The following is an 18,261-nucleotide window of genomic DNA, read 5'->3' on the forward strand; positions in this document are numbered from 1 at the left end:
GACTCATTACCAAAACATCTGCTAAATCATTTTTGGTCAATCAGTGAATTAATGAATCATCTGATTGTTTCACCTGTAAAAATTTGTATGTCACCAACACAAACTGTGTAGAAATGAAATCCAGTTAAAAACATGGCATGACAAGCACCACAAAATAACTGATCTTTGAATGTATCTTCATAGCTCCATCCCAGCTGATCAGCACAGCTCTATTTAAACTTAATGCCCTACATTTATATCCTAATTGAATTCTGGCAAAACAAAAGTACACATTATAGTAAAATAATTGGTGCCATTAGCTTCCGCGTCGTTTATCAGGCAGAAACAGCTACACATTTCTGGGCCGTATGTTCCCCATGGAGCCATACAGTGAGATCCAGACCTAAGACAGGTTCCCTGCTGGAAACTAGGGCAGTGTGTCACACTCTTGCATCACACCATGAGGGATTCATGCATTCTGCCATAGTGGGTTTTATCCAGCTCACGTCTTGGGCCAAGATGATAACAACCTTCCATTAAATCTCTCAATCCGCACTGAATCATAATTTTGTTGAAGTGTGTTTTGGCTGCGATGTCGGTACTGCAGTAAATCATACTATCACCTCATAAATAAAGTTTAAAGAGCTATTGAATATGTGCACGCTGAACTCTTTTCTTTTTACTGTATAATCTTTGGCAAGTACTGCAACAGTTAAAGAGAAAAAAGCTGAAAAGTCAATTGTGACGAGCTAATCTAGAAAGTGCTAAAACTGCAAAGTGCTAAGTGTTAAAACCTCAGCAAGATTTTAAATGTAATACCTGAAGGTCCTCTCCGTCCAGCCTTGTCTTGGTGCCTCCCGGGCCCTTCTTTGGGTTCCATCTGAGGTTCTGTGGTCTCATCCTCTGTGGTCTCAGAGTCTGAAATAAACAGGTGTAAAGCACAGAGGTGAATTAAGGGGGGAAGAAGGGGAAAATTCAGGAAAGACACACTGAGGTGGGGAAGAAGAGGGGGCTGAAAACAACATCTGACTCTTGGTGTAAATGACATCCCACATTTACTTAGCAACACAGAGTTTGACGGGTCCTTGAAAGGAGCCGCGGAGAGCCCCCGGAGTGAATTAAATAGTCTGAAGCTGGAGCGTGACATGAAGCCAGCTGTGGCTTATAAAAATACATGGCTGATACATGGAGGGGAGGGGCATGCATAGATGCTCTTTCCTCGGGTCTGGAACCATTTGTCTTTGCTAACAAAACGAGCAGGGTGAGCTTTGTTTCTGTATTTAGTCTGACCGCTTTGTTCCTGTTATTTTTACTTCTCTCTATCTATTTAAAATGTAAATGTAAAAATACTCAGACCTTTCTCAACCACAGCACCTATTAACCAAAGCAGATTTACATTTCAGTAATGTTTTAGAATAGCACAAAATAATGAGAAAATTCAGAAGATTCCTGAAAAGTAGGTGTCAAGATTTTATAAAGCTATCAAAATTATGAAACAACAGGAACTGGACTAATTCTGGACAGCAGTGAAGAAAATTCCCATAACTCAGAAAATGACATGATAAATGGGAGACTGAGTCACTAACTAAAATTCAAGCCACAAACATGTAACACATGGCAACAATAGCAAAGATGGAAAACATTCATTTCACTGTGGTTTCGATTTTATAAGGAGCATTCAAAAACAAAAAGGGGATGCAAATATGGGGACAGTGCAGGCAAATAAAATATCACGAGGACGACTGTTTTCTCGAGCAAAAAGAACACGACAACACAAAAAAGGGGAAGGGACAGAGAAACAGAAGCCACAGAGTGGGCTGAAATAACCAGACTGAAGTCTCTGGCTGAGATCACATTACATCAGCAGGGTGAACAGATGGAGACGGGGAGGGACAGACGGGGAGATAAAAAAGAAAAGTAAACCACGGATAAATCAAGACAGGCAGGTTTACCATAGCTTTGCTTTCGGCAGGAGCGGAAAACTTCGCTTCCATAGTGGCAGCAAGAGAGGGCAGACGGGAGAGCACCGTTACTATGGAAACCAGCATCTCTCTCACCCACACGACCAATCCTCTTCGTACCCATTAGAGTCTAAAATCACCAGCCAAACTGCTGGGTGGCTGACAGATATGTTTACTGGTTAGAGAGCTCGTGAAGGAGGCGGACGACAACCACAAAACAGGTTGCACCTCATAGCGCCTCACATCAAGTCAGATGCTGATTAGATAATTCCAGAAGGTTCCGCCTAATGATAAGAAAGCCAGTGTAACATGAACAATCACCATTAACTCATTACAATGCTAGCAGCATGTGTGCATTTTCCTGGGTGTGGGTATGTAGATCCACCCAACTGCATCAAATTAAGTTAAATGGCTTGCACGACAGGCGGGGGAAATCGACTCAGCAATGTAATTATGAGGGAATATATTTCACAGAGTATAGCTGGTGTTGTGATGCAAATATGATTTGGAAACGAGTATAGCAAGTTTCTGGTTTGACTTAGATCATTGATTGCACAAATATTGCCAAATATTATACTATAAACCATCGGGGTGAGATATTATTCACTCAAGGATTTTATGCAGAGAGGCAACAGCATCATTACACAAATACTGCTTTGTGGGGGTGGATGTACAACAATAAAACCCACTCTTGTTGTAAGCAGTCAGGCGGTAAGAGCATATAGACAGACTAAAGCAATACAGATGTTCTACAATAGAAACTTCCAATATATAAAAGAGTTATTACAGGCACATGCTGTCAAAAGCTTAAACAGAGACTGAGGAAAAGGCCTTGGATAACCATTAGGCCACAGCAGTTTAGACTTGGCATCAGAAAAGAACAGAATAGACTAAAACAGAGTAGAGTAGAAATGGTGTAAAGCTCATACTGACAACACACCATGGGTAAATCTGCCAAATGTCCGTGTGGAATGCCCAGTTCTCTGAAACAAGATACAGAGTACATTGCATTATTTAACAGTAAACACAGCCAAAGCCTCTGTTTTACACAAAACACTCGAGCACAAAATCAAAGATACCCAAAAGTACTGCTGTTGTTGCATTCAAGTGCAGCGTTTCACTTTCAATATGCTAGACTTTTACTAGAATATGTCATTGTTTAGAAACCCCCTTTATATACAAAGCCATGCCATCCAAAAGGCAATTTCCCAGCCTGGGATCAATAAAGTATATCTATCTATCTATTTATCTAATGACACAATGTCATAATGCACACGTGTAAAGCTATTGGGTTAACAGTATGGGAACTGTACGGCAAGAAACACTACATATCATAATGACATCTAGTGGTACATTCTTGAGTGTGTTAGTTCACTCCTGACCTTTGGAATAAACCCAGTTTAACAAGGTCCACTGTTGTTTGGACTTTTCTCACAGCCCTCATGAGCGAATGGAGGCTCGGGTTCCTCGACTTCCAGCTACAAGCCCAATAAAAAATGGCAAGTGGACGTTTCAGATGAACTGATCTCAAAAAGCGACTGGCTCGTAGTTAGCAAAAGATGAAAGCAATTCATAATTTGTCACTTCAAAGTTCCACAGTCTAACTGATCAATGCAGTGAAGACTGCCAGTACAAAACGTCTGTAATAAAAACTCAAGTGCTTAAACTAAAAACTGAAAAACTATATGATAATATGATCATATTACAAGATTTGATTCAATTTGAGAAGACTGAACAAACGATAAACTATCACTCGGCCACATCTCCGATAGAGATGAATTTCTGAAAATGAAAAATATCTGACAGCCTCTCCGGGCCATGTTTGAGTTAAGTGTCCCCTGCTGATAAAGCAGTTGGTAAAAAACTGCTTCTTGGACAGTCTGTCAATCAGCACCAAGGAGAGCTCCTCAGAATGACTCACTGTTTTGCAGTGGATGGAAAGCAAAAGCAGCAAAGTGCAAAGTGAAATGACTCATTTCACACTCATTTTACCCCCACGTCTGCTGCGCACTCCCCATTGGTTAATGTTTGTGTGTCAGGCAATTTGATTAACTGTTGCCTGGTGGTAACAGACTGACTCCACTCGAAGCTTCCATCGTTGTCGTGATCTACATTGTTATGGCCTCAAGGCAATCATATCAGCAAAACACAGCCACAAACAGCAGCCTTTTGAAAAGGCTGCATTTGGCAAATATTCTATGGATATAATCCAAATCCTACCAGCATTATTCTCATAAATCTGCTGCTGGAAGCAAAAGAACAAGTCTCAAGCCTTTGATATTGATGCTGAATTCAGAGAAGGCAAAGCGACCACCAGAAATCGGCTTTATTCTGTGCTTTGCTCACTTCGTAGCCCTTGTGACTGCCTGCCCTGATTCTCATGTCTCCATGGAGTGTAGCCTACTGACACACTTTTCATCTGCTCCAAATCTGTGAGACCTGGTCTAAGAATTAGTTATGACAAAGCTGTCACGACTGCCAAGACAACATGCATATTTAATGAGAATGTGCACAATGGCATAGCAGAAATTTGGACTGTCTGATGATGTAAAAGTGGATTATTGTGCCTTATTAGTGTTTCAGTATGAAGGTCTTAAGAATTTTCATTGCTTATACTGCACTAAAATACATCTTTTCTACCCAGCAACCAGAGTTTTTCAGGACTGACTTTCTTTGTTACATTGTCCTGATTTGTCCCCAATTTGTTGGCATAACAACAAAGGTGGGAACCAGCAGGGATCACCTCTCCCATCCACGCTTTCTCTCATTTTGCCTGGCTGTATAAAACAGTGTTGCTAGGCTTTGAGGAATGAATTCCCTACCACTATCAAATCAACATATTAGCATTATATTATCAGGTAAAGGGTGTGGCATGACATCACAATATGTAAACAGCTACTAATCTCTACGAAAAACAACACTGATATAGCTTAATAACGGCATCAATTAATGCAGCTTTCTTCCCAAAAAGGAGCAAACTCACCTGAAATCTCTTCTTGGACCAGATTTTCTTCATCTCTTCAAGTAGCGCTTGCTATCAAGAGATTACCTGTGGCATGAGCTCACAAAAACATCCTTACAAACCGAATAAGCCCAGGGTGTGGCATCAACCATCAACCAAAAATAAAATGTAAAGAAAAAAGAAAAAAAAAAAAAAAATTTAAAACAAGATTCAGCTGTCTTTTGCGCGTGGGTGTGTTTACTCTCCAGTATGGCAGCAAGATGGGGAGGAAGAGAGTGAGAGAAAGAGAGAGCATGCAAATAAGCCGGAGCCAGGTGTCTTTGTGTCTGAGCGTGTATCCGCTGATGTGAACAGCATCCCTCTCTGACGTACACGTCGTCTTTGGAGGGGCAATTCTCAGCTGGTTTGTCCAACTCCCCCCTCTCTCTGCCCGTTCTGCCTCAATCGAGAGCACACTCGGAGCAAGAGGAGGTGGGGGGTGGGAAGTCTGAGCATAAGGGCTGTGTTGGTCTTGATTGCGGTGATGGGAGTGGAGAGCAAGAGGAGGAGGATTGAGGAAAAAAAAAAAAACAAGGAACAAAACAACTGGCTTTAACAGAGCATGTTGACTTTTTTTTTTGTTTTTCCTGAGCAGCAGGAGTGACAGATGAGAGTGACAAAGAAAAGAGTGAGGGGGAGAAGGAGAGGGAGGTAGACAAAGACAAGATACTGGAGGCGAGAGCAAGAGAGCAAGAAGGTTGGTGGGGAAAAGATTCACGGGGGAGGAGGCAAAGGAGGGGGGAAACAGAAAGAAAAAGGAAGAGGATGAAGATCGAGGGGATGAAATGGCTACGTGTGACTGAGGGGGGGTGGAGGGTGAGTAAAATATATCCTCTTAGAATTACAAATTTGTGTACCCGTCTTGAATACAACCAAAAACAAATCCTGACAACATCTTTACTGCCCTCTACCTCACAGTCTATTCTCCTGTTTGTTTTCCTCTCTAAGGAAGGTAGCAGCACCCAGCTAAACCCATAAGACATCAATTATTTATCTATATTCCATCTCTGTTAGCTTTAACCACTGATAGGGTCAAGGTTGCCACAGCCTCAAGCAGTCGAGGGCTGTTGGGTCTGGAAGAGTAAACACATTTCCCCTACTGGATTACAACATGATGCATGTTACTTATTTCAGGTACAGCAGCTACAGTCCAACCTCCAAGGAAAAATTATTTTTATTACAGAATCATCATATTGTCTATTAACGTAAAAATACTGCAAAAAGTCCTAAGTCCTATATAACAGCTTCAAATTGCTCTTTTTACTCTCATCAACAAACCAAAACCCAGATATACCCCATATTCACTGTTAGCAACAGGAAATCTTTGCATCTGTGAAGCTGCAGCAAGCACCAACCTTTTTTAATGGAAGAAGGTATAAATGCAACTTTAACAATGTTGTCACCTGATAAAGTAAACATGTTAGCAACCAGTCAACTGTTTGAAGGTTGAGCTTTTGCAGAGAAACATTATCAATCATTTGGAGCCGTGTTTGTGAATACCCAATATTCACTTTCCTTTAAGCTTTGATTTGGTCTCCACCGACTACTGAGGATCTTCAGCTGCCAAATGCTCTACAAGGATCATCATATAGCTCCTAATTTTGCCTGTCCACCATTACATATTAGGCAGGTCTAAAACAGTTGGTTTATTAAAGCTCTTGTTGTTGAAAACCCACTTTGCTATGTCAAAACCATGAGCTGAGAAGGAATAGAGCATAAGCACTAGAGGCAACACCTTTCACATGATATGTCATCATTTAATTAACTGTAAATCTAAAATATTTATGAGAGCTTTTTAAAAATTATTAACTGAAGGGGTGCCCCCTTCTCTCAGACAAAGAGAATATTATGAACACTCTTGTCCAGGATGTCTGATTTATTTTTTTATTTTTCTATTTTTTTAGAAAACGTGACAAGAATATGTAACTGCTTCGCACCTCCTCCTCCTTCAAACCTCTCTCTGTCTCTAATATACACTCTGACACACATTAATTGTTCTTCCAGACGCATCTGCGTTCCCTACACCACCTCCATCAAATGAATCTCCGAATAATTACAGGCAGGCCTCCCCCTCCACCTAACCACCGAGAATCCTCAGCACACTTCAGCACAGCTCTTCTGTCCTCTGCTGCTGATTTGCTCCACTGAACAATGTGCTTTTTAGTGTTGTTGAGTGAGGCATGTTCATGTTTATAGTCTTGTAAACACAGAATCAATATGTTAGATTTACTCCCGCCACGAAGCAGTAGTTTCTCAGAGAATATTTATTTTTCTAACTCCTTTTCCTTTCTCTGTGTTTATTTGATGATTATCACCAAGCTATAAGCGTTTTGTTTATCAACACCAGATTTAAATTTAAATGGTTCTCTGCTTTCCTAAAGACAAATCTAGATTCAGTGGACTGCAGTTTACAATTGCTATTTTAACAAACCTCCCTCTCTTCACCCTCGTCCGCCTCGCACTCCTCCTCCATCCATCACCAGCGAGAAGCACTCGGTCCAGCAATCAATACCGATGCTTTATGCGTGATACGGGATACACCCCCAACTAATAGTTCAAACGTCCCTGAATCAATAAGCCCATCAAAATACAAGATTCCATGACCATCATTCCAGGCTAGATATGATGGTGAAGCTTCCATTTCACGCTGCTTGGAAATATCGCTCATGAGGATTTTTTTGTATGCTCACTAAAAGCCAAAACGACTCAGCTTCAACCAGTCTTAGGCTGGGATATCATGAAATATCAGTCATTAAGACTGTATTGTTGCATGTCATTTATCTTACTCTGAATCTGGTTTTGTTTGATGGTTCAGGAGACCACAATGTCCTCTACAGCATACACAGACTTGGACTGAAGCCAATCCTCATCACTGACCTCCAACATGTATCAGACATGCTTCTACAAACAAAACACAACTGTGTTTCTTTTTTATGACTCAGATTTAAATGTTTCTGTTGAAGCTGCCTGACCTACTGTTGTACACATTTTGACTTCTGTGATCTGAAAACAGAAATTACAGAGATTGAATGAGCATTAAAAAGACATGTGGACAGCTGCAGGTCAGGGCATGCTACAGTTTAATTAGCTGAAAACAACAACAACAACAGAGTAAGCAGGCTTCATGGAAACCCATTGATTTTGTGACAGAGGCTGCTTTCTGTGGAGCAGTCGTGATGGATGCCTTCCGGGCACACAGCTTTATCAGCAGCAAGTCTGGCAAAACCTCTCTGCAACGGAAAACAGATTCGGCTGGTGCTGGAGTCGTCACACCGTGATCGCAGCCTTTCTGTTGTGCAGTTCACACCAAGTCTTGTCATATCAAATTAGGCCTTCCACATCATGTATGTTTACTTTACATTGGAAACCAGTCCTCTGTATGAAAAGGACCTGGAGTGGAGGTGTGGGGATGCTCCCTTAAAGAATTTCAAGAAAAATCTGCTCAAACCAAGCAGAAAATCATATTTAAATGTAGAAAGTAGGAAAGTCAGCATCTGTAAATGAAAAGATTGTTTGCATTGATGCCTTACTGTACTGATCAACAAATTTAGGTCACTGTCTTTTCTTACGTCTTACCCTGCTCTGATGTCCTGAAGCTATGGTATGTCACACTGATGTCCAACTGATGAGAAGAGTCTAAGGAAAAAATGCATTGCCCCTCAACTGGACTCGCTGTACACAACACTAAGTATGAATGTTGAGGCACGTCAGTGTGAGTCAGGTCAAAAGTGAAAGCAAAAGAGATGAAGTTGTGACGCAGGTTTGCGGTTCTGGAAAATGGGACAGCAACTTGAGACTGTGGCTTCGGTCTTGGTTTCACAGCCCTTTAAACAAACAACAAACAACAACAAAACCATCTTGGCTGTAATTTACATCACCCTGTAGATTTTCATCCGCATCATATCTACAGAACGCAATCAGTTTTACTTCGACAAAAACCACAGTGCTTCTTTATTTGCCACCAAACTCCTCCAGAAACAAATGTGACTGCTGCTATGTTGATTCAGCTCATATAATGAGATGGTTTGGAAATGACAGTGGCCAATGTTGACAGTCACAGGGCAACCCGATCCTACCAGCTAATCCTTACCAAATCCATGAGCGGATGACTATGTACCAGAGGGATGGAACACAAACACACCCTTCGCCAGAACAAACACCAGGGAAACGGCGTTGGCTTTGCCCTCACATATCACCTCAGCTGCCTTGTGAGAATAGGGAACCTAATTAATTGTACTGTATCCTTAATCCACTTCAACGTAACATTTAGAGAATGTGAAACCATCAAGCAGATTTCAATTATCTCTGCTCCAGAATGCCAACGTAAGCCAGTCGCAATGCAGACAAGATGACACAGCCAATAAGAAATTACAGAGCAAGAACGCCATGCTATGTATGGTCCACAACACACACTGTCTGAAGACAGACAGACTGAACTTCTTTCATTTGTGGAAATTTCCATTTTGTAGATTACACCTTTCAGATATTTAGTTAAGCCCGTTTCAAGCAAAATTTGAAAGTTAACAAAGAATCAAACTCTCGTATTTAGCTGTTAGACTAGTGGTATTCATATTTAGATTTGCTCTCTCTACAGTTCAGAGGTGAGACAACCCTTTGTTTACATTTGGATCACTTTTGCCTTAAAGGAGGTCTCAGTTTCTATAGAAAAGTTCACAAAGACGTAATTGTACAGGATGGCTTCAGGCAAGCTCTTGAGTAAAAACAGGATTACATTACTATTGTTAAGCAGTTTAAATATGGTCCAGATAGAATTTTGAGTAGAAACTTCAGTGTTTACAAGAACCCTTATCAGTATTTGCACTATTACCAACAAGACTGTTGTACCTCAAAGTAAAGTAAAAAGCGTTCTCTGTGACTATAGCCAGGGCTTTGTAGAACAGGGCAAAGCAAAGAAGAGACACAAACTGAATCCAATTAAGCAGCAATAATAGCAGCCTCAAGTGAATTACCTTGTTTTAATTTCCATTACAGCTGTTCCACTTAATTGAGTATACATTTTATAATTCCCTGCAGCAGTATGAGCCTTCTCTTACGTCAACCTATTAAAGGATCTCCAGCAACTCACTGTTATGTGATTGCAGTTCACATTTTGCATTGATACCAGCTCCCACTCACCTCTCAGCTTCTTGCATCTGGGCCCACTCACACCTTCCCTAACACCTCTCAAAGCTTTCCGTGCATCGAGCAGCTCCTTCCGCAACATTTCTTTCGGCTTTTTTATTGCTCTTTAAAAACCAACTCAAGGTCTACTTCAGCCAAAAAGGGAACTTCCTCAAATTATGCAAAGATGGCTGCTGGAAGTGAAAACTCCATCTTCATTGGCCCATGTCTCGTTCTTACCCTCTCCCTGTCTTCCCCCAGTCCTCCCTAACTTTGACTGCCAACCTCAGTGGTCTATTTCGGGTTTTGCAAAGTACAACCCCTTCAGTTGTACTGTACTTTCCCTCTGCATCCCCTTTCAGAGAACCTGCCTCCCCCAAACCACAGCTATAGCAGGAGATTACACACACAGGACCGAACGACCTTTGCTGTCCTCTGCAGGTCACTCTGCTTGGACTACAGGGAGTTTTGAAACTCTAGTACAAGGCAGACATGTTGTAATACACCATTAATGATATGTCGCAACTGCACATACATTATGAGACATTGAGACAGTTACAGGGACACCAATCGAAGAGATGTGGATCCATTTCAGACTGCTAAGAGCTAATAAACCTTGGAGCTGGAGGTGAAAATAACACTGCAGCCTTGAATGAGTTAAAAATAAAGTAAAGACTCTGTGGCTACACGAATACATGAAAACAAGTATTCATACTGACGCTTTGCATGTGTGGAATTCAATGTAATCTAAATATGAATATGATTACAGATCATGAAGAGGGCTTTACTGAAACTGTCCCATGATTAACAATATCAAAAGCTGATCACAATTTGGTTGCAAGCATTTAACAATGTCCTGTACAGTAGGACTGCACCACTCACCACCCTCTCAATCTTTCTGTATATTTTACAGATGTCATTCAGGTGATGTAACAGATCTTCTGGAGTTCATACTGGGGGTCCACGTTGAAGGAAAACTACATGTAAAGAGCTGTCAGTCGCACCTCTAATCACCTGTCAAGCCAACTTAAACCTGTTTCCCTGTCCTGTAATTGTCCATTTACCTTTTCATTCCTTCCTTCCACCCCTTCATACTCTCACCCATTCTGTCATCGCCTCGCCTCTAACTTTAAGAGTTAAGAATCAAGAATCAGCTTTATTGACAGTATATATATTTTTACATACACACACTGAATTTGTCTTCTGCATTTAACCCATCCTTAGTTGAACACACATGCAACACGTGGCAAATTACATGCAATGAAACACACACAGCAGCAGTGGGCTGCATCAACGCCGAGGGAGCATATTGGGGGTTAAGTGCCTTGCTCAAGGGCACATCAGCTGGCTAATTGGGGGGGGGGGGTTCTCACATTAATCACTCCACCACACTCATATTTTTCCTGCCCATCTGGTAGAGGAATCGAACTAGTGACCCTCCGATCACAAGCCGCTTCTCCAACCTCTAGGCCATGGCTGCCCCCAACTTCTGTTCTTCTGCACTTTTAATCACATTGCAACCCCACAGATTTGTCTTGCAAGCCCTTATGAGGTTGGAAACCACATTGATAAAAGGTGCAACAAAGACCTTTCAAAATGTTATGAGTAACTGCAAGTCGCATCTAGGATGTTCACGCCCGTGCGTCACAATACAACAATGATATTCTGTTACAAAAGCTGCTTAAAATACCACAGGTGACTGATGTGCTGCTTTTTCAGAGCTTCCATCAAACTGCTTATCCGGTCTTTAGATGCCGGATAAGAAGCTATACGACAGAGGGTGACGTCAATAAAGAAGTCTAGACTTGTGACACAGCACTACTCTGCTTTCTGGTTGGTCTGATCTCTCAGGATGATATCTTAAAGTGACAGACCTGACTGTCTGACTCACTGAACGATGTTCAAAAGCAGCCAGAGCAGCCATTAAAACCAAATGCACACACGTGCGTAAATACACACTAGCAGACGCCCACACAAATACACATTCACTGTTCCCTCCACCTCAACACACCCCCCCTCCCCGCCTCTCTTTCATCACGCTGACCGTGATTGAGTGTGACAGCACCGCATCTTGACCGTGGTGATGCTATAATTATCTGTGATGTCTGCTGGTGCAATCGGAGAAGGGGGCCGGCGGCATCCACACATCACTAGAGCACGAGCCCTCTGCTCGGCACGGCACATACCAGGCCATAAATAACCACAAGAGGGGAGAGAGAGAGATGGAGGGGGGGTGTAAGAGGAAGGGACAGGTCAGAGAGATAGTAAGACAGCTTGGACCCAGAACATGGACAGGAATGAGGACATAGTGGTGAAAAAACAAGTTATTTTTTGCATTTTTTCACAACCAACAACAATATAGAAAAGGTTAGACAAGAAGCAGTGCTATTTTGAAGTCTCTGAGATCCAAGTCAGATCTTTGTTAAAGCAAGTCCAAGTCTTCATATGCAATTATTTGCAGATGTCAATGCTGACAATTAAAGTGACATGCCATTTGACTTTTTCCTTTCAAATTCATTTTTAATTGTTACAGGATTTTTTTAAGGGCAAAATATGGATGTTCTTGCCACTAGATTTCGTCTTTGGAAAGTGAAGTCCAGCTGATATGTCTTGATTTTTGTGACTTAAGTCCGACAGATGTCCAAGTGTCAGGTCTCCAGTTCTGGACACAGCCAGGTAGAGAGCAGACAAGGACCAAAAAAGGATTAACAAAAGATTTAATCAAAATTGTGTCAAAAAGGAAACAGAAAAATGGACCCCTCCCCAAACAAAAAATGCAAGTAAGATAAGTTAGTGAGATACATTTAAATAAGAACTTCAATAAAACTGAAATAAGCAGACAGAGACAAAAGAAGAGACAGTGAGAGACAGACGAAAAGGAAGAAACAGAGAGGAGGAGTAGGTAATGAGGAACAGAGGTCAAAAAGTCAAGACAGATGCTGGATTGAAGGGAGAAGATCAAAACCAGTAGAGCGAGACAGAGAGGTGCTGAGTGATATGCCAGCTGGACCATGCGTGCCACCTCACAGTGTGAGAGCTGGTGACATGTGAGCTCCACCGCCAACTTTCTCCACAGGCCAAGCCACAAAGACCATGATCAAATCACCCAGCAATGACCTCACTGAAAACTACCTAATGTGATGTTACTGTCACAGTAAAAAGCTGTTAAGTGCAGTGGTTTTATCCCATTGACATGCTAGCCCTTGAAATCACTTGTTAAATAATGTCACAAGTACAAAATCACCACTGTGTAGAAACCAAGGGTTGGATACATTTGAAAACTCTGGCACAAAGCAACTGAAATGAACTGTGATTTATTTATTTATCGATCTAAAAAGAAAGAATATTCGGCCCCGGCCAGAGACCATACAAAAGGCCGTTATTAGATTTAGCAACTAAAGGTAATTTCAGAGTATGTCCCCCCTATAACCTCTAAAACATATATGTGACATATGGGAGGAGAGTTTAAAGCTTTAAAGAGCCACAGAAGCTTCACTGACAAATGCTATCCTTATCTCTGCAAGCCAGAGGTGACCAGATAAACTGGGAAATAATAGACAATCATGCTGAAGTGTTCCTGAGCAAGACTTAGGGTCTAATTTATGTCTTGCATGCTTTGCTGTGTGAATTTATGTTGACAGACCCTGAGTGAAACTTTTACAGAGCCGCAGCCGAAACAGAAACAGGCTGTTTCTATTTTAGCACAGAAATAATCTTTAGAACTTAATTGTGGCATAATTGCCCTGTTTAATCAGTTGGTAAGTATCAGCTTACAAATGTTTACTTCTGTAAAGTGCAGAACAAAGTAACCTCTCACATACCCCGTACTCAGTCTATTAGAGATCTCTCTGGATGGGACTATTTGTCAGTCTGAGTGAGCTTAACTTCTGCCACTCCTCCAAAACGGTAGCAGAAATATTCTGCAAACTTAAGACAACTTAATTTCATGTTTGATGCTGAACTTATTATCACAGTGCTTTTTGAACGATGGTATACTATAAATTCAACATCACACAGCTGTCTATCCGCAGTTGTCTAACCTTTTTGTATTATTGACAACCCTATTATTATATATTGGTGCTGTTTATGTTACAATATTCAGCAGCTGCCATCTTTCAGACTCATGACACAACTCATGAGTGAAGACCGATACAAATATTCAATCATATACGCAGCTGTAGACAGTCTGATGATTTTTTTTGTTTGTTTTGAAGGCAACTTTTCCCAGACTAATGGAAATACCCCCCCCCCCACCTTAAAATAGGTGCAACATATCCTCAGAGTAAGAATGATTTTAACAGGTGTCCAAATCCCAATTTCTTCAGCTCTGTAAACACCACAAACAACACCTAAATGGTCAGCTGTGCAGCTAATAGAAAGCAATGGCAGGAGACACTTCTCTCCTCAAATCTCTCTAAGCTAATTTTAAGTATCTGCCACTGCTGCTCTGCAGAAGCCAGGTTTGCTGTCTGGTGAACAAAACAGTCTTACATCTACAAATGTTCTTTCTGGATGCACTTTGACCTAGTAGGAAAATGTGTCAAGGCATCTAATATTAATTACAGTAGCATTTAGTTAACATATCTGAATAGTCCATATTTGAGGGACTTTAAAATAACTATTACCCAATCCCAACCTGTTAAATTATGATTAAAGCTTGAGAATCCCATGTCATGAGTTAGCGCAAAAAGAAACTGCAAGTGTGATTACCTTCACCAAGGTCCATAATGGCCAAGACGGCACTACAGCTTGCCTCTCCCATCTCATTGGTGGCCACGCAGGTATACAAGCCAGCGTCACTTGTGCGGCAGTCCCGTATCCACAGTCCCCCTGAGTCCTGGGCTTCTGATGGAGGAAGGAGCTCATCGTTGTGGTACCAGGTCAGCGAAGGTTTGGGAAATCCAGCTACAGACACCCTCAGTCGGATATCACATCCTGTTCCTACTGCTGCTTTACGTAGTTTACGGATGAAAACTGGTGGTGTGGGCTCTTGCATTACAAGCCCATCACCTGGGACAACCTGGTCCTTGGTGACTTTTGCCCTCTTGGATGGGATGTTGGGACTTGGACTGGATCCAGGGTGCTCTGCCATCTTGATATCTTTTGCACTTACTTTCCAACTGTACTTTTTATCTGGTGATTGATCGATTTAATACAACGAGCTGTAGTTACTGCAGGCCTCTCCTAAAAGACTCCATTGGTTCAGATATCTCTGGGCTCACAGGGAGTACACAGAGGATGTTTGACTGGGATGGTTGCACTGGGGACTGTAATGACCAGAGCACATCACTCAGAATGAAATCAAAGTTATGTTTACACATTTTATAGTTTGACAACAGACACTTAATCAATTATATTTTCATGACAAACAACCTGTTGCAGTATGTCTACGCCTCTTTTAACAAGGCTAGATATGGCCCAGTGTTTCTTTTACACAGCGGCTGTGTCTGTCACTTTGATGCCAGCAGTAGTACACGCCTAATGTGCAATACCAACAGGAAAAGTAGCCAAGATGTAATGATCTAGGATGTCTTGCATGTCTTGACACCCCCACCCATCATAACGCACATCAAGGCCCTACTAGTGTGTGGTCTTACACTGAAAACAACAGCCAGTCTTGAAGCTTCTAGGGTTATAAGTGACAATAGTTGGTAGGATGGTCCTTCATAGGACTTTGATGCTAGAAGAGAGGAAGCAAATCCTCAGTCTTAAAAGTCAACCAACTTTTTCTTAATTTTAAGCATGTAGTTCTTCCTAAAAGTGAAAAAAGTTACTCTTGGTGACTTCGTCCTACCACAAAAAAGCTCATGTGTCACTGCAAAATGGATGCAAGAAATTTTCCTGTGATTTATTTTTCAAATATTTTCATGTAATTTTTAAGGGAAATTCAACTTAAAAAATGGTAATAAATAGGATGACATACACGCTGATCAAAGAATACACCAGCATTTAAATTTGCTTCATATGCTAATTTATATTATTCCACAATATGCTGATCCAAAGAGTTGCCTAAAATAGTCTTTACCCAGTAATGGAAAGAAATGCAACTCACCTCTCTTTTGCCATTAAAGCTGAAAGGAATCCCTTTGGACATTCCTGCAAAATCCAAGTGAAGGTAACAAGATCCATTGAGCAAAACACTTCATCTCAAATCATTTGCTAAAGCCCGTGTCTCTATGCGTCCTTTAGCAAGCAGGGGCTGTAGGTGTAAGTCCATCCTAGATCATGTAGCATTAGCAGCCACTGTCGTGGTCCCTTTCAACAGCTTTAACCCGGGTGGGGAGACAGAGAGAGAGAGACCCGTTTTCCTAAATGTCAAACCACTCAGGCCTTCTGCTTTAGTCTTTTCAGTAGCAACCTTTGAATACCTTTAAAAAATATATAGACTTTTAATCTTCTCAGGTTTAAAGACTAAAATCAGCTCATGTTATCTGTCTCTCTCTCTCTCTCTCTCTCTCTCTCTCTCTCCCCCATCTCAGTGTTTCACCCCCAACTCCCTCAGTTTGGGAACGACAGCTGCACCAGCACAGATAGGTCACATTTCTTGGGCTGCCATGTTTGACCTATGTGCGCACACACACGCACACACACACACACACACACAAGCAAGCTCTTTAGATAATCTTATCAAGCTTAATGTGTGTGTCTTTGCGTGTGCGTGTGTGTGTATGTGAGAGAGAGACAGGCAGAGACAGCATGAGTTTGACAGTTATAGTTCCTATAAAAAGAAAGTCTAAGAATAAAGAAAAAAACTGAGTGAGTCATAGAACGGCAGGGCAGTCATACAACAACACAATGTAATATCACTGCTTGGAATAATTGCAGTAGACACAATAGAATTTTTTTTCCTCTTAAAGGTCAATGGTGATACAGTAGATTTATGAGTATATACGTATGTGTACATGCTATACTTTTTTTTTCATGGCTCTGCTCTTGTGAGTTTTACCTGTTCCTTTTGTTAGTTTTCCCTCCACAGTGTTTACTCTGTGCTCTCTGCTCAGTTTGCAAGTTTGTCTTAGCACCTTGTGTGTCATAACGTTTCAGCCTTACTTCTTTTTAAACCTTTCTTTCTTTTTTAATTTCCTGCCACTTCCTTTAGTTGTTTGAGCCGTATTGCAAGTCTTTTGTATTTTGATTCCTAAACTGCAAACAGCATTAACTCTGTGCCTCTTGGACATGACATGCATGACACCTACTGTGGTACCTTGTGCACAATGATTTTTATGTCATAAATTTTTTTTTACACAAACAACGATGCTCCTAAGCTAAACATTCCTTTAATAAAGGCTTGCTTGCAGTTGTGTAATCGAACATGAACATGAGAAAGACAGCCAACTTTGGTCAATACAAATGTAAATCAATGACAGACTTTCTAGGATGGACATCCTTCAGAGGTTGGCAGATGAGGGCAAGAAATAAAGTCTTTCCGACAGGTGTTAGCAACTCTCTAGGGATCTCAGCTTCACCTCCACAGCGTCACATTACTTTAGTATCAGAACACAACTGAGGCCTTGACATTATCTCAGAAGTGGGAACAAGAGCAGCATTTAAACTTCCTTATATATTTTAAAATGCTATCAGTTTGATATTTTACTCAGTTTATCCAAACAGTTAAAACTGCTGTATTTTCTACCTTTGTCAAATGATATAAAAGGCAATAAAATTAAAAATTAATTAAATATATATATATATACATATATGTTTTTTAAGATAATTAGAGACTATCAGTTCTGTCAAAAGCCCCTCTTGTTAACAAATTTCTTTATTACTTTAAACCTGAAAGTTTGGAACAAGTGTTGCATTGCAACAATGAATTATAAAAGAAAAAAAAAATCATAATGAGAGCATAATGAGAACAGTTACTAGACAGCTGCCAGACTCTTCTTTTCTGCACCAAGGATAATTTGCAGGACAAAGCCCATAATTGAATCTATTGAAAATAAAGCATGTTTATACATGGGTTATCAGAAATTCCTGCCTTGCCGTGATATGCTGCTAGATTATTTCTCAAGATTCATATACAGGACATGGAAATGGCTATAATGTTACTGTCACTTACAAACTGTCATTTGATTCATTGTCAAGTTCTACTGCCATCCTGAAGAGTGATTTTTCTAAGATTCTTGTCATAATGCTGTAATTACATATATCTGTCTGCTTACATTGAACTCATGAAAATATTCCAATGATTTTTTTTTT

The 18,261-nt window shown here is 40.9% G+C and overlaps 1 protein-coding gene across 10 annotated transcripts in view; it reads right to left on the reverse strand.

Annotated features, from left to right (window-relative positions):
• The window catches only part of spega (striated muscle enriched protein kinase a), a 51,425-nt gene that overhangs the window by 27,186 nt on the left and 5,978 nt on the right, over positions 1–18,261 (reverse strand). For 3 of the 10 annotated variants that reach the window (XM_046382211.1, XM_046382216.1, XM_046382213.1), the window contains exon 3: positions 799–897. In XM_046382211.1, coding sequence (XP_046238167.1) covers positions 799–897 — 99 coding nt within the window. Of the gene's footprint in view, positions 1–798; positions 898–1,931; positions 1,967–2,880; positions 2,924–4,923; positions 5,445–14,772; positions 15,330–16,114; positions 16,159–18,261 lie in introns of those variants that run through there. The other 7 variants (XM_046382207.1, XM_046382209.1, XM_046382214.1 and 4 more) reach the window with 7 other exon arrangements.

Source organism: Scatophagus argus, chromosome 24 (assembly GCF_020382885.2).
Source record: "Scatophagus argus isolate fScaArg1 chromosome 24, fScaArg1.pri, whole genome shotgun sequence".
Lineage (NCBI taxonomy): Eukaryota > Metazoa > Chordata > Actinopteri > Scatophagidae > Scatophagus > Scatophagus argus.